This window comes from Schistocerca serialis, chromosome 3, assembly GCF_023864345.2.
Source record: "Schistocerca serialis cubense isolate TAMUIC-IGC-003099 chromosome 3, iqSchSeri2.2, whole genome shotgun sequence".
NCBI classification, from domain to species: Eukaryota; Metazoa; Arthropoda; class Insecta; order Orthoptera; family Acrididae; genus Schistocerca; species Schistocerca serialis.
In genome coordinates, this window is record NC_064640.1 from 270,908,823 (window position 1) to 270,932,633 (window position 23,811).

General features: G+C 42.6%; 1 protein-coding gene across 1 annotated transcript in view; it reads left to right on the forward strand.

The window, feature by feature from the left end:
- LOC126470783 (plexin-B) overlaps positions 1-23,811 on the forward strand; it is a 1,233,199-nt gene that overhangs the window by 910,036 nt on the left and 299,352 nt on the right. Inside the window, exon 5 of the mRNA XM_050098792.1 lies at positions 11,639-11,739. Within this exon, the coding sequence (XP_049954749.1) occupies positions 11,639-11,739 (101 nt within the window). The remainder of the gene's footprint in view (positions 1-11,638; positions 11,740-23,811) is intronic.

Consider the following 23,811-nt stretch of genomic DNA (forward strand, 5'->3'; position numbering starts at 1 on the left):
TACCAGACCGAGTCGTTTAACGGGATTTTCGAAATAGTGTTTAACAAACTACTAACACAAAGCGACGGATCCGGCTGGTGACCGCGTAATCGACATTGGCACGGGCACTCCCACCTCTCAGAGATTTGCCGCGCACTCTCATTCCCCCTTCCTCTTCTAATTATTGGAATGTTATTGCAGTCAAAGCGACGTCTGAATTACGAAGCAGAGCTCTCATGCGACCTTAATCGACTCTGTTTCAGAATTCAGTTATTGCGAGTTAATTGCTATTTTGGTATCCGGACGGAAGCAGATGGCAATGCTTTGCGTCTTTGTGCCGTCCGCGGTCGTTGTCTGCGAGGCCGAGTCCCGCGAATTTCGGCCGATCGGCTCTCGCACACAGCAGCGCCGCGTCACACGCAATTAAGACTTCGTTAGCAGAAGCACGCCTTTCTGCCCTAAGCGCGTTTTCCGCGTCGTTGGCGTCGCTAGCACGTCTCTACGCCAACAGCGCTCCGGGGCATCGGCCATCGGCAGAAACGGAATTTACGCAGAAAATTGCTGGAACCGAAATCCTCTCCAGTGTGAAGCGAATTCGCAGTACATCCGCGGACACAGGTTTCGTAGCTAGTTTAAAGAGAGCCACTTTGTAAATGAGAAATTAATATTTTGCTCTTCCAGCTTGTACTTGAGCCAATGGGTGCTAAGGTGTTAGCTTACCACTGGCGCGTTAGCGGATTTTAATACAACCGGATTATTTTGGAAGTAAAAACAGATAACGATGGTATACACTCAGGTGTATACCTGAATACCTCCTAACATCGTGTATGATCTCCTTTTACCCAGTGCAATGCAGCAACTCGACGTGGCACGGACTCAACAAGTCGTTGGAAATTCCCTACAGAAATATTGAGCCATGCTGCCTCTATAGCTGTCCACAATGGCGAAAGTGTTGCTGGAACAGGATTTTAGTCTCGATGGGATTCACGTCGGGCGAATTGTGTAGCCAAATCATTCGTACGAATCGTCCAGAACAATTGTGGTCCGGCAACCAGGCGCATAGTCATCCATAACAATTCCATCGCTGTTTGGGAACATGGTCCATGAAAGGCTACAAATAACCATTTCCAGTCAGTGGTCGTTTCAGTTCAACCAGAGGAACCAGTCCATTTCACGTAAACACAGCCCACACCATTATGGAGTCACCACCAGCTCGCGCTCTACTACAAACCAATAATCAGTAAGCTAAAACAAATTAAGTAGATGTCCAATCACAAATTAAGTTCCAAATTAAACACATTATGAAACAGAAGCTGTAGAAAACTAACACAAATTTTCATTCGCAAAAAAGATAAAATTGTTAAGATATTAAACAAATTCTCTGACAGAAGACCTTGCGTTTCAAAATACAAGAAGGTGCACGATCGACGAAATGTGGCTTAGCCGTCCACCTGTTATATAACCAAGTTTGAAAATACATAGAATTTTCCTCATCGTTGAATTTCGTAACTGAAGAATTAACGGTATCTTCCAAATTGCTTTAATATTTTATACAAAAAAATGGTTCAAATGGCTCTGAGCCCTATGAGACTTAACTTCTGAGGTCATCAGTCCCCTAGAACTTAGAACTACTTAAACCTAACTAACCTAAGGACATCATGCACATTCATGCCCAAGGCAGGATTCGAGCCTGCGGCCGTAGCGGTCGCGCGGTTTCAGACTGTAGCGCCTAGAACCGCTCGGCCAACCCGGCCGGCTTTTATACAAAACACAAATGTGCCGAACTGAAATATTTACAAATGTTGCACAAAATGCAACCTCATGCTTCATAATAATCAAAAAGTAGACAACGGCGTAAATTGCTTCTGGCGGTCTCCAGTGTGCGATCCTTCACGTGATTCTAAAATAGGTCACTAGATTGATATACCGACCAAGAAACATGTGTTCTTAGCTACACTATCCTCTAGGTACAAGACTCTCCTCTAAGAACGAACGAGATGGTAAAAGCATAACCAATGTTGTATTTTTCTTTCTTTTTTTGTAATAGAATTGCGGAAGAGTTGCCAACTGAAGACGCATCAGATCAGCCCATAATGAAACAACAAGATAATACAAAGCAATGTGGATGGTCGCTGTTTTAAGTCAATCAATGTGTACTTCAAAACATTCCAGTGGGCAGGTCATTTCTGCTAACTGTCATTATCGAACACGCCCAACCGACCGACGAAATTAAACCATATCGATACGAAGCACCGGCCTGCAGTACGGAGCAATTTTTGTTGTATTGCTGCAGGTAAAACTGCCGCTCGGTATCTCTCGTAATTAATCTGAAACCACTAGCGAAAACACGAATTTCGAAGTCGGTTTACAATTTTCCGCATTCCTGTAAATATCTGCCACCACGATGTCCCTTTGGGCAATAAACTTGTGGCCACGAAACAATTTAACGAAAAATTAAAAGCAAAAACAAAAAAATAAAAAACAAAAAAATTTGCGGCGGTTGCCTTTCGCCTGCAGCGATTCATGTCTACGATCGGTATGGGCTTCAAACTCTGTTCCCCACGTAGTTAAGTTAATAATATGTAACACTCATATCGCGACGCTGTTAGATGAGATTCAAAAACCTGCACCAGAAAATCAAAGTAAATAACAATGATGATACATTTCTGAATAAGTCTAGATTTCAGTGTTTAAAAAGTCCACAATAAACATCAAAGTAGCGCCAGACCAAGTATGGACAAAATTTGCGAATAACTTCGGATAGTGAGCAGCCAAAGATGGCTGATAAAGAATTCACAAACGTCTGAAACAAGCGGCAAAAGTATCCACTCAAATCTTGATACGTTTTCTAAGTGGTGCAAAAATCGGCAACTTGCTTTAACTGCACACACAGGTAAACTTTTGCGTTTCACGAAATGCAGAAAAGTAGTATCCTCTGACTACAGAATATCATGAGTCGCAAATGAAATCAGTTAACCCATACAAATACTGCGTGTAACAATTTGTGTGGTTATGAAATGGAACGATCACATATGCTCAGCCGTCGGTAAAACAGGTAACCGAATTAATTTCATTGGTGAGATGTTTATGAAACGCAGTCTGTCTACAAATGAGACTGCTTAAGAAAAAAAAAAAAAGCCTGGTGTGACCTACCCTAGAATATTACTCAGGTAAACCCATACCAAATTGGTGTAACAGGGGACGCTGAACCTACACCAAGAAGAACAGCACGAACAGGCAGAGGTTTGTTTGACACACGAGAGGGCGATACAGAGAAGCTGAACAACGTAAAAAGTTTCTAGAACCGGTATTAAGTGAAGAGAAACGTCTTTCTCGTGTTGGAAGTTCCTCTTGATGTTTTTTCGTGTTTGCGTTTTAGAATGTGGGTTTTTTTTTAATCCGGCTTATGCAAAACACTGTTTCTTTTTGTTATCCCAGACAGGTTTCGGCACCTATGTGACATCTTCTGTGGGTCAAATTTATTTCTGAAAATTAAATTGCTAGTGAAATTGCATTTTTATAGATAGGTTTTTCCACCTTTTTTTGTCGTTTTAGCAGCATGTCATATTTTCTGTCCTGTTGTGTATCTCTGGTGGATCTCTCTTTCTACTGCTGTTGAGTATGCTGTTTTCACACTGTTTTTTACGCAATTTCACTCTTACCTTTACTTCGCACGTATTTTCCACAAAATGTGATTTTTGAAAACACCTCTGTCTCTATATTCAGTGAGAGACGGAACACACAGATAAGCGGACAACAAATGACAAAAAATATTTTTTATGTGATATAATTACAAATTAACAATTTTCGGATTTTTTTTCTTTTACTTGTGACGTGAAACCTTGCTTCTTGCCAAATTCTACGATTGTAGGTCAGCGGGAAGTACCCTATGGGTTTCGATGAGTGAGTTTGCTAGTATAAAAATATGTGGTATTAATGGCTGTATCTTTTGACTGCATTGACTTGGAAGCTTAAATATTTTAAACCACCAAGGGACCGTTGACCTTAGTATTTGTCTTCAATTTCAACTTGACATCTCTACCTTTTTCTTAGAAGAAGGGGTCATAAAAGACGGAAGGGCAGAGGTAGAACAAAATGATCCTATAAGCGTGCCATTTTTACCGATTGAGGCGAGGAGCCCAAAAACGTTGTCTGTTTTGAAGTGAAACCGTATTAAGAATGGAACAGAGAGGATTAGGAGAGACAGAGACGATTGAGGAAAGGTCCTTTGCAAAGCAGTGAACGCAAAAAATTTATGTGGTCACTGAATATTGGGAGAAAGAGAGAAACTGCATCAGAATAATGAACGTATGACTAAACAAATGGGTAGTGAAGACCTAAAGCCGACTAGAAACTTCATTTAATGAATGAAAAGCGAGATAGTTTTCTTTTAAAAAAATCGGCCATTGGAGCCTAAAATTCAGAAAATGGTTGCAAAAAAGTCTGAAAAGAATGGTGATTTTTGTTTTATGGTATTAGGCTGTGGTCCAAGGCACATTCTTCTGCCTAATGTTTCGTCCCCCAATTCTGGGGACATAATCAGGGGCTGTAACGACTTAGAAGGCTGTTACATTTTCAAACAAGCTTGGTATACGAACCTGTTTATACGATAGGCAGAGAAATGTGCCTTGGAGTACTGCCTAATGCCCATAAAACAAAAATTACCAATGACTCAAACGTGAAAGCATGCATTGTGTGATTTGCAAACAGAATAAAGCGATAAAGCATCTCAAAATTGGGCACCTTCGAAAATAATTCTGCTGTTGTAACCAGCAAAGAAGGCGTCCAATAATGTATAAATTTTGCTTAAAGTGGTCTCTAATAGCCCTATGAGAATATTTCTATATTTCATTTTAGGAAAGAATCGACAGCCTGTACGGGTCACACATTTCTGCGGTTTGGTCCAATGTAGAGAAAGAGGATATAAATTATTAAACCTCACAGCGTGTATCATTAAGAACATTTTTCATGAATTATGTTTAGACTGCTAGCAAATTTTCATTAAGTGTGGCTGCCGACCTTGTTCTAGCTAGAAAGAAACGGTTTACCGGAACAGCGTGTCAAAAATAGCACTGTGCAGCCAAACACGATATTCACTTGGAATTTGGTACCCAGATTCAGCAATTTCCTAGATCTCAGTGGTATGAATTCGTTAATTTTTTGGTACAGTTAGCTGTCTGAAGAGTATACGCCAGTATTTTGCGGCTCCCGGCTCCTAGCCTTAATCGCCCGCTTTTAATCGTACTGGTTTTGTACGAGTCTTTATATTCGTAATTACGTTTGTAAGGTCTGAATTCGAAGCAGCTCGGCGAACTAGTTTGGTATTCAGACGAGTGAGTGTGGAAGACCGTTTAAAATGCATACACGGCCGGCTGACGCGTTCCTCAATTCTGTCCGACTTCCGGCGCACCTTTATATTCCAGAAAGCCCGTCCACTTTCTGAGCTATTATTGTGCGTATCATTTCAACGTTTTAAATTTTTTCTTTCATGTCTTCTGAAAGATAAATATTACGGCCTCGGTGAATGCTACAAAATATCTTGGCCAGCTTGCACGTAAGTATTCAGGGTCTTAATTAGGCGCTGTACTTCTGTGTGAGTTTTCATTCCGCGGTAGTAATTGCGAGCGGCACTACAGCCAAAGAGCGGAGCCAGTTTCAAGAAGGAGCGCGCCCGTAAAGACCGAGCAACTGGCCAAGAGTGTAGTACGGAGAAGACTTGTGGAGAAGACGCAGCTGAGGTGGCCGTGAGCGGACTACCGGGAAGTCAGGAGAGACCACGTGGGAACAGCCCTCGCGGGCGGCCGTGTTTATAAGGACCGTTACGAGTAAAGTGCTTGGGTTACCTAGAATATGCCTGCTGGACAAAGTGCGTGCATGCAGGATAGTTAACCAGACTTGGAATGGCACTGATGTTTTTCTGTGAAGCAGAATGCACCATACGTGCTAGACAGAGTTTTACAGACGGACTAAGGATTCACTGAGCTCGGGAGTGCCGTAGGGAAAGGCATATATCACTATAGCTCTTACTGTGTATTAAAAATAGCTGAGTACTCGGCGGGTTGTCCGGGTATGTATTTATTACAATTGTATTAACCGATCTCCTCCTTGCCCTCTCTTTGTCCATTTCCTCCGCCCTCCGATCTGTCCTCTGTCCACCTCCTTCTGCTCCCTCTCTCTGTCCATCTCTTCCACCACCCACTCTCTATCTGTCTCCTCCTGCCTCTCTTTTAGTCCATCTGCTCCTACCCCTCCCTCTGTCCATCTGTTCCTTCCTCAGTCTTTCCAGATTGAATACTCCTCCCGCCTCTTCATCTTCTACTCATTCCTTTTATCTCCTCGTCCCCCCTCCCTCTGTCCATCTCCTCACCCTCTCTCTCTGTCCATCTCCCCCACCACAATTCCTCTGTCGATCTCCTCGTTCCTTCTTCTCTCTCTCCACGATATCACCTCCACGCCTATAGCAGATAGGTGGTTCTTACCGCCACAGTATTTCTTCACAGATAGTAAGTAATATGTGTACCAAATTAGGATGAAATCGATCCAGGGGTTTAGGAGGAGCTATTTACCATCGGCTTTGTACGCAAACGTACAAGTCACATACACACTATGTGATCAAAAGAATGCGGACACCTGGCTGAAAACGAGTCCATGGCGTCTGGTTCAACTGGCTCTGAGCACTATGGGACTTAACAGCTATGGTCATCAGTCCCCTAGAACTTAGAACTACTTAAATTTAACTAACCTAATGACAGCACACACATCCATGCCCGAGGAAGGATTCGAACCTGCGACCGTAGCGGTCGCGCGGTTCCAGACCCAAGCGCCTAGAACCGCTCGGCCACACCGGCCGGCACGGAGTGCTGCACTGAGGAGGGGTATAGATGTTGGTCGGTGAGGCCTGGCACGTGTTGGAATTCCAAAACATCCCAAAGGTGTTCTATAAGATTCAGATCAGGACTCTCTGCAGACCAGTCTATTACAGGGATGTTATTGTCGTGTAACCACTCCGCCACAGGCCGATCGATCGTGTTGAAAGATGCAGTCGCCATCCCCGAATTGCTCTACAACAGTGGGAAGCAAGAAGGTGGACCTGTGCTGTGATAGTGCCACGCAAAACAACAACAAAACAACAACATGAAAAACATGACCACACCACAACACCGCCGCCTCCGAATTTTACTGTTGGCACTATACACGCTGACAGATAACGTTCACCGGGCATTCACCACACGCACACCCTACCATCGAATCGCCACATTGTGTACCGTGATTCGTCACTCCACAAAATGTTTTTCCACTGTTCAATCGTCCAATGTTTACGTTCCTTACACCAAGCGAGTCGTCGTTTGGCGTTTACCGGTATGATGTGTGGCTCATGAGCAGCCGCTCATCCATGAAATCCAAGTTTTCTCACCCCCCGCCTAACTGTCATAGCACTTGCAGTGGATCCTGATGCAGTTTGGAATTCCTGTGTGATAGTCTGGATAGATATTTGCCTATTACACATTCGACCGTATTCAACTGTCGGCGGTCTCTGTCAGTCAACAGACGAGGTCGGCCTGTACGTTTTGTGCTGTACGTGTCCCTTCACTATCACATCGGAAACAGTGGACCTAGGGATGTTTAGGAGTGTGGAAATCTCGCGTACAGACGTATGATACAAGTGACACCCAATCACTTGACCACGTTCGAAGTCCGTGAGCTCCACGGAGCGCTCCAATCTGCTCTCTCACGATGTCTAATGATTACTGAGGTCGCTGCTGTGGAGTGGCAGGCAGAAGGTGGCAGCACAATGCACCTAATATGAAAAACGTATGTTCTTCGGGGTATGCGGATACTTTTGATCACATAGTGTATTTCACATATATTTGTACACATATTTTACCTGTATTTCTAGCCAATTTCGCTCTGCATTTTCGTTTTCACGCATCTTAGTGTTTATGACATATTTCCTAAACTGTGTTTCGTACAAATTTATATTTTTTTAGGTAAAATATGTGGATACCGTTTGCGAAATGTGTTGCGGATAGAGGTAGTAGTAAAGAAGCAATAAATTAAAACGTCATGCCTGATGCGCAGTTTTACTGCATAAACAGCGAAAATGTATTAAACACTAACCTTTTTTTATTTCATCTTTTTCACCACCACGCTCGCCCCTTTGATAGGTAGGAGGTTCTTACACCACAGCGATTCTATTCAGTCAGTAAGTGATAGGTATACCAAGTTTGATTGAAATCTATCGAGTAATTTATGTGGATACAAATGGCTCTGAGCATTGTGGGACTTAACATCTGAGGTCATCAGTCCCCTAGAACTTAGAACTACTTAAACCTAACCAACCTAAAGACATCACACGCATCCGTGCCCGAGGCAGTATTTGAACCTGCGACCGTAGCGGTCAGGCGGTTCCAGACTGAATCGCCTAGAACCGCTGAGTCACAGCGGCCGGTAATTTAGGTGGAGATGTGGAACATACGTATATACATACGTACGTACATGTCTGTAACAGGTATGGATTTGGACACTTCATGTGCGAAAAAAGATCGTCTGGACTGATCGCAAATAACGAAGGTAGGAAGATTATGGTTTAACGTCTAGTCGACATCGAGAGCGGGAACACAATCTCATTTTGTTTCAAGGATGGGAAAGGAAATCAGCCGTGGCCTTTCAGAGGAATCGTTCCGGCATTTGCCTGGAGCGATTGAAGGTAATTATGGGAAACGTAAGTCGGGATGGCCAGACGTCGTTGTCCCGAATGCGAATAGCGAAGGAAGGCACTACTAGGTGGCAAAACGAGTGGAGCCATTGATACAGTTCGGGTTGATGGTGGAATTCTAGTCTTTATTTATTTACTTTATCTGACATCCTTGGAGCTAACATCACAATATGTATAGTACGTGAGCTGTAGCTTGTGCCAAAATTATCATCTAGCTGGATCACAAGTCAGAAAAAGCTGGCCAAAACGATCATGCCACATCACTGCGGGACTTCAGACAAATCGTATGCCGGAACACAATACAAAAGACATCAGGTTTGTGGAGAAAAGGAAAGTGCGCATCATTGAAATTGCCACCCCAGGCGAAAGCAGAATTGGCCAGAAACAACTAGAACAGATGCGAGCTTTCGACAAACGAACTAAATGCGGCTCTGGCACAAACCAGTGAAAGTCGTCCCAGTGGTTCCCAGCACACTGGGAGCAGTATCTAAAGATCTTAGTGGGCACTTGAAATCTATTGGGATTGCTAACTACAAAAGCTACTTTGCTGGGATCTGTTCAAATTATCTGCCGATACATTACGCAGTCCTAGACGCTTGGGAAGCGTTCGACTAGTGATAAATATGATCTCTTCTGCTGTGTTCATAACGATATCAACAATAATAATAGTAGATGTGATTGTTATATAAATCTTATTGCATTGTGTTAAGTGATTATCTCAGAACATAACGTTCTTGTCGAATGTAACAACATGCTAACAGGAATACTCTGCAGCAGTAAAGAAGGAAATTAAATCTAGAGGTGAAGTCGTCTGGTTCGATGGAGACCAAGAAATAATAGCGTAAAGTTAGCAGATAAGATACAGAGAAATTAAAAAAAACATTAATAGATGGAGATATAGGCGTGGGGAAAGCTGGGAATACGTTGACAATGTGACAAAAATACGGATTCGCTGTTGTACAGAGGCAAGACAGATGGAATATGACGAGAGGGAAGCTATGCCGATTATACGATTATAACAGGAAAAACTTCAATCTCCTCTGAAAAACTGTGAGATTTTGGGTCTGACGTAGTTTACTGTATAGATTCTTCCAGAGTCTTGTGATCGAAACGGAGGAGGAGATGTAGAAAGAGTTATTGTTATGCATAGGTACAGTATCGATGCCGAACATATTAGATGTAGTACTACAGTTACGGAACACGATACGCATTTGATATGCGAGGAGAGGAACTGAGGTCAGCAGTGACTAAGGTATAAAAGAAGATAAAAAGTGTGAAACTTACGTTCACCATCCGACCACGTCCACCCTAACCGAGCATAAGGAGGATTAACATCGTCAAACAACTGAATACTACAAATCTCACTCAAGCAGTGATGGCTCGTTCGAGTCGTCTATAGGTTTCGCTATTTGTGGTGTACTAAACTACATCACAGTAGAACATACTCGTCTGAACTACTGACAGGATTAGCCATTGTTTTATTTTATATATAATTCTTTTTCTAAATTTTTGAAAAGCATGTAAGCAAGAGAGAAATTGCTGTGTGTTGTGACAGTTAATATTTTCCAGATTGAATACTCGTCTAATACTACGCTGAGACGTTTCACTAATTTTTCGTAGAGTAATTGGGTACTATCAAGGAGTACAGAGGGAACTGTTCCGTGAATGTGTTAGATGGTGGGTCCCCAGTGCGAAATGAATGTTACCTGCGGCTTCTTCGGATTTAGTCTAAGAAACGGGTTTAATGCCCATCGTGACACTGAACGAAAGCCATCGTTCCTGCACAGCATGGAAAATGCAGTGTTCTTGGGGACAGAATGTGTCACATCTGAGATATCATTAATGAATAGGAGGGCCAGTTGTTTTTTTTTTTATCAACTTCAGCTTCGTCGCGAAATTAAAACTGCACTGGAAACCCCGTGAAGCTTTGCGCAGATGTGTTCTGCAATGTATCTAGTATGTTCGTCTATCGCGACACGTTTCATTTTTCAGTTCTGAGCGCACAGTGAGCGTATAAAGATGCGTAGAAAATAGTGTCTCCAGCCAAGTGTGAGGTCCTACTAAGACGTTTCACTTGATTCCTTGCAGCCCACATATCGTAACTGGCATGAATTTTCTCCTTCATGACAATTCTCGACCGAATACTGTAGGGGCAACGAAGACGCACCTGCAGCGGTTTCGATGGGAAGTGTTTCCTCACCCACCATACTGTCCGGACTTGCTTCCTCTGATTTTCGTCTATTTTCTCACATGAACTGCTGGCTATGAGGGCAGCATTTTGTCACTGACAACGAGCAGCAGACCGATGTAGGGAATTAGCGGAAATCACAGGTGGCTGCCTTCTACGGCGTGATTATTGGAAAGTTGGTACCACGCTAGGACAAGTGTCGAAGTCGGAGCGGCGACTGTGTAGAGAAGTAGCGGGAAGGTATAGCTAAATGTTGCAAATAAAACGTTTTTGTTTTTCTCTGTGCTTTACATTTCCAGACCGATCGGAGTTTGAAAAAAAAAAAAAAAAAGATAGCCCACGTAATTATGGGGTACGGCGACGGATCAAGGACTGAGCCGAGGGGCGCTTCTGAGTGTACGTGTTTCCATGATGACGCCTCCAATGGAATATTTACGTGAAATGAAATGATGTGCAAGTTAAGTCTCCCATCATCTCTTACAGATGGATGGTAGTGTAATATGAACATGATAGGACACCATATTCACCTTTTGTTCGCCAGTAGTATATGGATAGATGATGGTGTCTCCCGAAAACTTAAAAATCGTAGAATTCGTGCCTTGCCTAGTCGCCATTACCATCAGGGCTAAAGTGTACGTTGCTTGCAACTACGGAGAGTCTTACTTCAGCTGCTTAAAGCGTAAATATTATACTGCGTATCTGCGAAAGTGCTGTTTAAAATTCCGCAACTACAGTGAAACCTCGATTTGTTTCAGGTGACGAAAATCAAAGTGGAGCATTGTGGGAGCTACGGCAACTGCTCCATGTGCCTGGAGGCGAAGGACCCTTACTGCGGATGGTGCTCTCTCGAGAAAAGGTAAGACCTGTCATTCACAACGCCTCATTCCTTCATATTTTCAGTGTTTCCTTTTGTAAATGAGGTGCCTTCATGTTAGGGTGTTTATCGGTATTAATCGATAACATTTTAGGCCTAAACCTGAATGTTGAACCATACAACACGTCGTTATATGTTGTAATCGAGCGTGGTTTGAGCACCAGCTCGCTTTAAATGTGGAGCTGGCAAACTGTTCCGCGTGTTACGGACTCTTTTTAATATTTCCTATACTCTTCACGATGTTTCAACAACGATTTTGACAAATGATAATAGGAAAAGTGGAAAATATTGTGCTGTGTGCTCAACGCCCGCACTTTTTTACTATTGGGGTATTTGGGAAAATGTTTCTTAAACGGAATGAGTTACTTTTCGAACAGCATTCAGTAACTCATATTAGGTGGAGTAAAGTGAGATGACACGTGTCAATATTTGGAGTAAAAAATTAAGCAAAAATAAGCAGAAAATACACTACATGTGATGCTGAAGAAAACGACATAGTGCAGTTTCCACTTCATTGCAATGTAAATATAGTTTGATGATGAAACTGAACAGTATTTGTAGATTTTTGGGGACTTCCGTAATTAATTAGAAAAATTATTGAGAGACTTTTGGGGCCTGGTTTGATTAACAGAGTTTCAAATTTTATCCGATTGTATATTTCTTTTGTAGCGGTATTAGTAAATCGTTAAGGGCGTTCATTTCAGTTCATTCAAATGAACGTATCTGAGAGCAGGACATGTTCAGCCTTTATTGCACCCTATCTATACATGGTTCTGATCGTGTAACATAACGGGGAAACGACTGTTATCTTGATGATGAGAGAAGTTTACATCGGCAATATTCCGTCCACGACGGGAGAAAGGGTCATCAAACTGTATTCCTATGTCATGGATTGTTTCAGTACAGAATCTCCTGAAGGCCGAGCATTTGATACTGTTGACAGCTGTATGTCAATGGAACGGGGACGTGAAACTCGACAACCCACTTCACGTAATTCAGGAGACCAAAGCTATGTGCTCGTAACAAATTTCACCTCACCTCTTCCTGTGATTTCCATATCATCCATAACAACAGAAACACGCCATCACCCTTCGCAAGAACTGGTTTCAGACGTACACACTGTACGGATATATTCTTCGCATTACGCTGATAAAAGAAGTAGAATCCTACTTCCATATGTGCCTGTAACACCCAATGAAATATATCATAATATTCGGCTTGGAAGTAATGTCTGTGGAGATAGATTAGAGTCTTCAACGATATGGATGTACCTCAGGCGGAACAGTATGCCGTAGTGAAAACTCTGCAATGTATACATGATCGGCGCTGTAAATGTGTATTTTTATCTGAATAGGCAGTACTTGTACCGCGTTTGCTTGAAGTAATTAATATACTGTCCGTGGCCTATCTTTTAGGGAAGTCTCTTCAGGGCTGAATTTCTCAGCAGGCCAGCCTCAGATGCCCTTATCCAGAGGCCTGTGGTTATCGGGTTTTACATGTCGCAGCGTTCGTGATGCCGGAGATGCGGATTTTTTTTCCCCCTCCGTTTGGAGTGTGGGCCGGGCAGGTATCGGCGATTGCGTATTCGGGAGCAACGTTGTTTCCCTGCCTTATCCGCTCGCAGGAAACCTGAGATCTGCAGGCCCCCGCTGTTTGGTTTCTGCCTCGACCAATACCAGCGTCTGCCTCATATTGCTATACAGCACGAGATCAGTTTCTGAATGTTACACAATTCGGCTTTAAACAGCTTGTCGAAAGATGCGAACCGTTGTAGTACTGTCAGCTTCGAAATTACACACACACACACACACACACACCAATGACGCGCAGACTCGCCAAGCACATACACACACAGCACTACCAAATGCAGTTACGTACCACTCACCACTTAATTGTTAGAAAACGTACAGTAGCGTGAGGCAAATTTTCATGCATCCTCGTCGTAGAAATTTGATGTCTTCCACGGTCACCAGCTATTAAACACCTGTACCTGAAATTTCTAAAAAGCGGAACGAAACTTTGTCTCCCCGTTTTCTTCTTCTCTATGAACATTGGCTGTTGTTTGTGCTTGGCTTCTCTGAACAGCGAGTCTCTGCTCATTCCAAACCACTGGATTAAGTTCTTTTGCCAGGATAATCTTCTACGTCCTGAACCATCCCTGTCATCACTTTTTCCTTGAAGTGTTAGTTGCAACAAGCTGTATTTGTTGTTGCGCGTTATAATGCCAAAGTATTCCAGTTTTCTTTCCTTGATGGTATTCAGAATTTCTAAATCTTTCTTCATACGCTGTGTTACTGCCACATTCGTGACTTTATCTGTCTATGGTATCCTTAACATCCTTCGATGCGCCCAAATTTCAAATGCCTCCAGTTTCTTACATAATACTGTGGTGACTCAACTCCATAGTAGCATCAAAGTGGTCGAGTGCGAAGTGTAATACTTATGTCACGGCTAGACAGAACTTTCTACATTTTCTGGAAAGAACTCCTGGTTTCTTCAATTCTGCAGCGAATTTCTGGAGAGAAGTCCTAGTTATCGTTTATTTGACACCCCAGATATTTATTAGCTTGTGTAAGAGCGCCCTGAACTTGATCTCGGTTTCTTCTTAACGTATAAACGTAAGCCCATGGCTTTGCTCTCTTCAGTAACATTGTTTAACAGTTCTTCCAGCCTCGTTGCAAGAAAGACAAGACATCAGCATGTCTGATGTTATTGATAACTCCATTAAAACTGCTCCGTAATTCATTCCATGAAGAGCATCTCGGAAAATGTTTTCAGAATACATGTTAAAAAGTGATGAGGAGAGAATACACCCCCTGCGAACGCATTTCATAATATCCTGATAGCTGATCAACGACACACGCACTAGCACTTTCCAATCAATCGGATGACACAACCATGCATTCCCAGTTCGCCCAAGATATGCATCAATTTCTCATGCTGAACAGTGCATAAAGCTTTTTCTTAATCGATGAAGCAATCAAAAAAACGGACATCAACTTCACGACAGTGCTGAATAAATACCTGAGAGCTGAGTAACGCCTGCCGAATCCCGAAACCACTTTTGAATTCAAACTGAGAGTCTTCTGTACTCTCCTCACATTTACGTTATACTATGAAATGCAGTATTTTAATGAATAACTTGAGGACATGAGTCATTAAACTTATCATTCTGTAGTCTTTTCAGAAATTTATTAAAATATTGTCCAACTATCGTCACTCCATGCCCTTAGGAGAAAGAACATAGAAACGTTATAACGTGCCACTAAACCTCAAAGGTTTTATTTCTTTTCTCTGAACCTTAACTCCTACTCCAAATTGTCTTTAGTTTCCTTTACTGCTTGCTCAGTGTTGAGATGGAATAACATCGGGGATAGGCTACAACACTGTCCTACTCTATTCTCAACCACTGCTTCCCTTTCATGCCCCTCGACTCTTGTAACTGCGGTCCGGTTTCTGCACAAGTTATAAATAGCCTTTCACCCCTGTATTTTACCCCTGCTACCTTAACAGTTTCAAAGAGACTATTATAGTCAACATTGTCAAAAGCTTTCTCTAAGTCTGAAAACACTATAAATGTAGGCTTACCTTACGTTAACCCATCTTCTAAGATACGTCGTAGGTTCAGTATTGCCTCGCGTGTTCCTATATTTCACCAGAATCCAAACTGATCTTCCCAGAGGTCAGCTTCTACCAGTTTTTACATTTTTCTGTAAAGAGTTCGTGATATTGTTTTGCAACTATGACTTATAAAACTGATAGTTCGGTAATGAAGTAGAGTGGATATGAAATGTAGACTGGCAATGGCAAGGAGAAATTTGTTAACATCGAGTATAGATTTAAATGTCAGGAAGTAGTTTCTGAAAGTATTTGTATGGAGTGTAGCCATGTATGGAAGTGAAACATGGATGATAAACAGTTTGAACAAGAAGTGAATAGAAGCTTTCGAAATGTGGTGCTGCAGAAGAATGCTGAAGATTAGATGGGTAGATCACATAACTAATGAGGAGGTATTGAATAGAATTGGGGAGAAGAGGAGTTTGTGGCACAACTTGACAAGAAGAAGGGATCGGTTGGTAGGACATGTTCTGAGGCATCAAGGGATCACAAATTTAGCATTGGAGGGCAGCGTGGAGGGTAAAAATCGTAGAGGGAGACCAAGAGATGAATACACTAAGCAGTTTCAGAAGGATATAGCCTGCCGTACATCCCGGGAGATGAAGAAGCTTGCACAGGATAGAGTAGCATGGAGAGCTGCATCAAACCAGTCTCAGGACTGAAGACTACAACAACAACAACACAGTTCGGTAATGTTCACACTTGTGAGCAACTTCTTTCTTTGGAACTGGAATTAACTGTAAGATCTAAAATAAGTCCTTTGCGTGTGGGTTACCGAAGTATCTGCTCAAGACAGTTTTCGGAAAAAGTGTCCAGAACCACTTCGCGCGGCAGTCTGTCCGTTCCATGTCCAATTAATCCATAGATGTCCCAGTCTACACTCGGTAGCTAAAGTCTTCTCCAACTAACGTTTCGTGGCCGGAGTTGCGCAACAGAGCATAGATTTTCTTTGGAAGATTCTGCAACTTATAAGGCGGAATCAGGTGGCCGGTGAAACTACCCGATGATCAACTTTAGTTCACCTAGGCTGGTTACTCGGGCCCAGATCGCAGTCGCCCTCAATTGCGACCTTTGATTTCTGATTCCATGCTGGTCATTTGTCAATAGATCGTTTTCTTCGAGTTATTTTATGATGTTCGGTTACAGTATATCTCCAAAAATCCTACTACAAATGGAAGTCAGTGATGTTGTTGTTGTTGTTGTTGTTGTCTTCAGTCCTGAGACTGGTATGATGCAGCTGTCCAAGCTACTCTATCCTGTGTAAGCTTCTTCATCTCCCAGTAACTACTGCAAACTACATCCTTCTGAATCTGCTTAGTGTATTCATCTCTTGGTCTCCCTCTACGGTTTTTACCCTCCACGCTGCCCTCCAATGCTAAATTTGTGATCCCTTGATGCCTCAGAACATTTCCAACCAACTGGTCCCTTCTTCTTGTCAAGTTGTGCCACAAACTCCTCTTCTCCCCAATTCTATTCAATACCTCCTCATTAGTTATGTGATCTACCCATCTAATCTTCAGAATTCTTCTGTAGCACCACATTTCGAAAGCTTCTATTCTCTTCTTGTCCAACATATTTATCGTCCATTCTTCACTTCCATACATGGCTACACTCCATACAAATACTTTCAGAAACGATTTCCCGACACTTAAATCTATACTCGATGTTAACAAATTTCTCTTCTTCAGAAACGCTTTCCTTCCCATTGCCAGTCTACATTTTATATCCTCTCTACTTCGACCATCATCAGTTATTTTGCTCCCCAAATAGCAAAACTCCTTTACTACTTTAAGTGTGTCATTTCCTAATCTAATTCCCTCAGCATCACCCGACTTAATTCGACTACACCGAGCGAGGTGGCGCAGTGGTTAGACACTGGACTCGCATTCGGGAGGACGACGGTTCAATCCCGCGTCCGGCCATCCTGATTTAGGTTTTCCGTGATTTCCCTAAATCACTCCAGGCCAATGCCGGGATGGTTCCTCTGCAAGGGCACGGCCGGCTTCCTTCCCCATCCTTCCCTAACCCGATGAGACCGATGACCAAGCTGTCTTGTCTCCTTCCCCAAACAACCAACCAATTCGACTACATTCCATTATCCTCGTTTTGCTTTTGTTGATGTTCATCTTATATCCTCCTTACAAGACACTGTCCATTCCGTTCAACTGCTCTTCCAAGTCCTTTGCTGGCTCTGACAGAATTACTATGTCATCTGCGAACCTCAAACTTTTTATTTCTTCTCCATGGATTTTAATACCTACTCCGAATTTTTCTTTTGTTTCCTTTACTACTTGCTCAATATACAGATTGAATGACATCGGGGAGAGGCTACAACCCTGTCTCACTCCCTTCCCAACCACTGCTTCCCTTTCATGCCCCTTGACTCTTATAACTGCCATCTGGTTTCTGTACAAATTGTAAATAGCCTTTCGCTCCCTGTATTTTACCCCTGCCACCTTCAGAATTTGAAAGAGAGTATTCCAGTCAACATTGTCAAAAGCTTTCTCTAAGTCTACAAATGCTAGAAACGTAGGTTTGCCTTTCCTTAATCTTTCATCTAAGATAAGTCGTGAGGTCAGTATTGCCTCACGTGTTCCAATATTTCTACGGAATCCAAACTGATCTTCCCCAAGGTCGGCTTCTACTAGTTTTTCCATTCGTCTGTAAAGAAGTCGCGTTAGTATGTTACAGCTGTGGCTTATTAAACTGATTGTTCGGTAATTTTCACATCTGTCAACACCTGCTTTCTTTGGGATTGGAATTATTATATTCTTCTTGAAGTCTAAGATTTCGCCTGTCTCATACATCTTGCTCACCAGATGGTAGAGTTTTGTCAGGACTGGCTCTCCCAAGGCCGCCAGTAGTTCTAATGGAATGTCGTCTACTTCCGGGGCCTTGTTTCGACTCAGTTCTTTCAGTGCTCTGTCAAACTCTTCACGCAGTATCGTATATTCCATTTCCTCTTCATCTACATTCTCTTCCATTTCCAGAATATTGTCCTCAAGTACGTCGCCCTTGTATAGACGCTCTATATACACCTTCGACCTTTCTGCTTTCCCTTCTTTGCTTAGAACTGGGTTTCCATCTGAGCTCTTGATATTCATGCAAGTGGTTCTCTTTTCTCCAGAGGTCTCTTTAATTTTCCTATAGGTAGTATCTATCTTATCCCTAGTGTGATAAGCCTCTACATCCTTACATTTGTCCTCTAGCCATCCCTGCTTAGCCATTTTGCACTTCCTGTCGATCTCATTTTTGAGACGCTGGTATTCCTTTTTGCCTGCTTCATTTACTGCTTTTTTATATTTTCTCCTTTCATCAATTAAATTCAATATTTCTTCTGTTACCCAAGGGTTTCTACTAGCCCTCGGATTTGGTATAGGTCTATAATTCAGCGGATTACTTCTATTTCCTTTCCTGTGTATTGGTGAGGCCTGTGAAACTATCGAGTCTGTATGTAATGGTCTCTCCTCTTTAGCGATGTGGGTGTTCCGGACACTGGACGCAAGGAGTCCTACAAACTGTTATGCAAACCCGGTGCGTCAGAGTACCGGCGTGCTAGGACAACGGCTTTAGGTGAGAAAGATGAGCACGGCTGCGCCAAGGCGCCAGGTGGCGGGCAGCTGCGTCCCCACAAACCCCCCTCCCCTCACCTGCCCGCTCCCCTTACCTTTATTCTTAACTCCACGCCCCCGCTCTCACTCAACGGACTTGCTCTGGAACACAACTGAGACACCCATACCAAACGTTCGACCTCTTCTCGGCATGAACCACGTTTGTACGACTTCGCCGTGGCTCTGAATGTGTACAAGCTACAGTGCTCTCGTTAGCTCTACAAACACTACATCTGCATCCGTACTCCGCAAGCCACCTGATGGTGTGTGGCGGAGGGTACTTTGAGTACCTCTATCGGTTCTCCCTTCTATTCCAGTCTCGTACTGTTCGTGGAAAGAAAGATTGTCGGTATGCCTCTGTGTGGGCTCTAATCTCTCTGATTTTATCCTCATGGTCTCTTCGCGAGATATACGTAGGAGGGAGCAATATACTGCTTGACTCCTCGGTGAAGGTATGTTCTCGAAACTTCAACAAAAGCCCGTACCGAGCTACTGAGCGTCTCTCCTGCAGAGTCTTCCACTGGAGTTTGTCATCTCCGTAACGCTTTCGCGATTGCTAAGTGATCCCGTAACGAAGCGCACTGCTCTCCGTTGGATCTTCTCTATCTCTTCTATCAACCCTATCTGGTACGGATCCCACACTGCTGAGCAGTATTCAAGCAGTGGGCAGACAAGTGTGCTGTAACCTACTTCCTCTGTTTTCGGATTGCATTTCCTTAGGATTCTTCCAATGAATCTCAGTCTGGCATCTGCTTTACCGACGATCAACTTTATATGATCGTTCCATTTTAAATCACTCCTAATGCGTACTCCCAGATAATTTATGGAATTAACTGCTTCCAGTTGCTGACCTGCTGTATTGTAGCTAAATGATAAAGGATCTTTCTTTCTGTGTATTCGCAGCACATTACACTTGTCTACATTGAGATTCAATTGCCATTCCCTGCACCATGCGTCAATTCGTTGCAGATCCTCCTGCATTTCAGTACAATTTTCCATTGTTACAACCTCTCGATATATCACAGCATCATCCGCAAAAAGCCTCAGTGAACTTCCGATTTTATCCACAAGGTCATTTATGTATATTGTGAATAGCAATGGCCCTACGACACTTCCCTGCGGCACACCTGAAATCACTCTTACTTCGGAAGACTCCTCTCCATGGAGAATGACATGCTGCGTTCTGTTATCTAGGAACTCTTCAATCCAATCACACAATTGGTCTGATAGTCCATATGCTCTTACTTTATTCATTAACCGACTGTGGGGAACTGTATCGAACGCCTTGCGGAAGTCAAGAAACACGGCATCTACATGGGAACCCGTGTCTATGGCCCTCTGAGTCTCGTGGACGAATAGCGCGAGCTGGGTTTCACAGATCGTCTTTTTCTAAACCCATGCTGATTCCTATAGAGTAGATTTCTAGTCTCCAGAAAAGTCATTATACTCGAACATAATACGTGTTCCAAAATTCTACAACTGATCGACGTTAGAGTCATAGGTCTATAGTTCTGTACATGTGTTCGAAGATCTCAAATATTTATTGGAAGGTTCATCGCACGCAAGAGGAATTCGGGTGTAATAATCTAGGCAGTGTCCAGTAAGCAGTTAACTCTGATTTGGTGGTGGAATAAAAAATATCGTTTTTTACTTCTGTTACTCACTGCAATCCAGTCCATAATGTGTGTTAGATGCAATACGACACCGTTAGAAATCGCTACTTTCCTATTCGATTCACCTAATGAGTGCGCGAGAAATTACATTGTGTGGAGGCTCTTATGTTATTCATATGGTCTTCATGATGATAAATAATGCGGAAACACGAAAAACAACCCTTTACCACGCATAATACGGTGTAGGAAACACGTCGTCTATCAAAACAGCTTCCAGTCGTCTGAAAATGGATAAATACATGCCCTGTATCGTTTTAAATGGAATTTTGTACCATTCTTCTTGCAAAATAGTGGCCAGTTCAGGGAACAATGATGGACCAAATAGCGACCATGCACCCTTCTCTTCAAAGTAGACCACAAAGACTCAATGTTATTGAGATCTGGAGACTTTGGTGGTCAGGGGAGGTGCTACAATTCATCCGTGCTCACGAATCCCGTCCTGGACGACGCGAGCTCTGTGAAAGGGGCCCTGTAGTCTTCGAACACAAGATGACCACTGAGGAACAAACATTGTATCATGGAATGGACTTGATCACTGAAAATGGTCTCACAATCATTGGCAGTAATGCGACCTTTCAGAGTACCCATGGAGCCCATGAAATACCATAATATAGCTACTCAAATTATCGCCGAACCCACTGCATGTTTACTCGCAGTCGGGAAGACGACGGTTCAATCCCGCGTCCGGCCATCCTGATTTAGGTGTTCCGTGATTTCCCTAAATCGCTTCAGGCAAATGCCGGGATGGTTCCTTTGAAAGGGCACGGCCGACGTTCCTTCCCATTCGTCCCTAATCGGATGAGACCGATGACCTCGTAGTTCTGTCTCTTCCTCCAAATCAACCCAACTCAACCCACTGCATGTTTCACTTTTGGGACGTAAACTGGGCCAAAAAATGGGAAAAGTGTGAAACGAAAGTCATCTGACGAAATTACTTTCTTCCATTGCTCCATAGTTTTATGGTTTCAACACCACGTTTGCCTGTTGCGATAATTTGCAACACTGATTAGTGGTTTTGGAATTCCGGCTCGCTGCGCAGTTTCTTGGTTATGGAGCTCCCTTTGTGTTGTTTTGGTGCTGACAGGTTTCACGAGTGCGACATTCACTTCTACAGTGTCTTTTGCATCTGTGGGCCTCGCTTCGTGACAATCCTTTTCAATTACCGTCCGTCACGACCATTCAGCACACACTTTAATTCGTGTTGTCACTCAGCGGCTGATGATTTTCAGCTTTTCCTGTATGTGGTGTAAATTTTCGATAGGGTGCCTCTTGAAACGCCAAACACTTCGGTTCCTGAAATTACACAACTCGCCACCATACGAGTAGCAGTAACTTGTCCATGCTGGAATGCACTTATCTACGACATAATGCACTCACAGCTACACATAACACTGTTGTGGCCACGATCGACACTTCCAACGTATTGACGACATCGCGCGAGTGCGGTTCGTGGTCAATACAACAACGCAGCCTTCAGGCTAGGCTAGAATCTGCATTTATCTTCAATCATGCATTTCTGGCGTACGTGATTCAGACAGCTCAATGCTTTTAGACATTCTTTGAAGATTGTGTTTCTATAGATTTGTCCAGTAACTTCCCTTTCCTCTTATAATACAGATTTTTATGCCTTGATAAATGTGTAACACTTTCGTGCGTGGTGAACTGAACAGCTGTAACCTTAGGAGAACTTTTCTGGACGTGGACCTTTGACCGATTTTATGAGAATCCGAAACACTGCAGGATATTCTCACCTTTTTGTGAAGATTCTCTTAATCTTATCCCCATTTAATAGGCTGTGTCTTTCACTAAAAGAGGTAGATACACTGTGTAAGTGGTTCTCCACTGGCTTACGGCTATCTGACGTTTGCACTGTCTTAAAGATAACTCACCGTTGACGAATATTCTGAGAGTACTGTTCACTGCATTTAATAAACTATGCACAGACGTAGATGCAGAAAGATTAGAGAAAATAATTATAATCACACGTGTTTCGAGGTGAGACATTTCTATTATTTCACATTTTAGCAGAGAAAGCCACAATTCCGTCAGACTGTCTCTAAAACAAAACTGAATTTAAAATGTTCACCTTCTATTAGATTTTCGAGCAGTACTGATTAGATGCTGATGACTTCACGAAGAATTATTTGCAAATATTGAGAAAATAAATAGGTCTAGACTGTGTAAATGACAACAAAAGTCTCTAAGAAACTACCTTTCCCCATTTTTTCTTAATTTTTCAGTGACTTCTTCCTTCTTCTTCAGCATCTGATTTTTATGGTGATTTGGAAGGAGTCTGCTGTCCCACTCGCGGTGTGATTTCCGCGTTTCATTTCATCTTCGGTATTCACAGCTCTCCCTCTAGCTTTGTCATTTTAATTATAGTCCGTAAGAATAAAACTGTGATCCTGGTTAGTACAGTGTTGTATTATACTTCTGGATGTAAGAGACACTTATTCGGGTCTAATGTAAAATGAAATATCATGCACAAAATTATACCGCGTACATTATTCTTGCGTCCAGGACAGGAATGGAGATGTCTTGGAAATATTGCTCCTCGAGTATTTCAAATTGTGCCTTTGTCATTGTAGGCAAGCGTTTTGCTTGGTGGAACTAAAGATGCCGTCCATATTGACATTCTGATTAGTTCTGAAAAATGTACCATTGTTCTTTCAGGAAAACTATTGATGTGCTTATATATTGACTTCCTGATTAATTCTGTGTTTTACTTGTCTCAATAATTTAAAAAAAAGGAAACCTAATGTAATCAGCTGATGATATTCAGAAATAATCTATTTGTAATTGAAGATACGTTGTTGTGTATTGCGTGACTAATTCAATTTTAGCTAATATTTGTACATTTTTTCGATGCGTTTTTCGCTGCAACATTCCACAACGTGCTTCACACAACAGGACAAGAGCCCTGTGCCAGTTGCGAATGACACGGCTGTGATTCTCAACTGGAGAAGAAGGATGCCTCTGGACTTAATACACATCGCATCTACCTTCAGATCAGATTCCATGCAATTTTATGTGGTTTTTTCCAATTACCTATGAAACGTGGCGCCATTACGCTTCGTATTGTCTGCTCAAAATCACACAAACGTGATGAAATTTAACAGACTTGAGTCGTACGTATAAGCTACACTAACTCA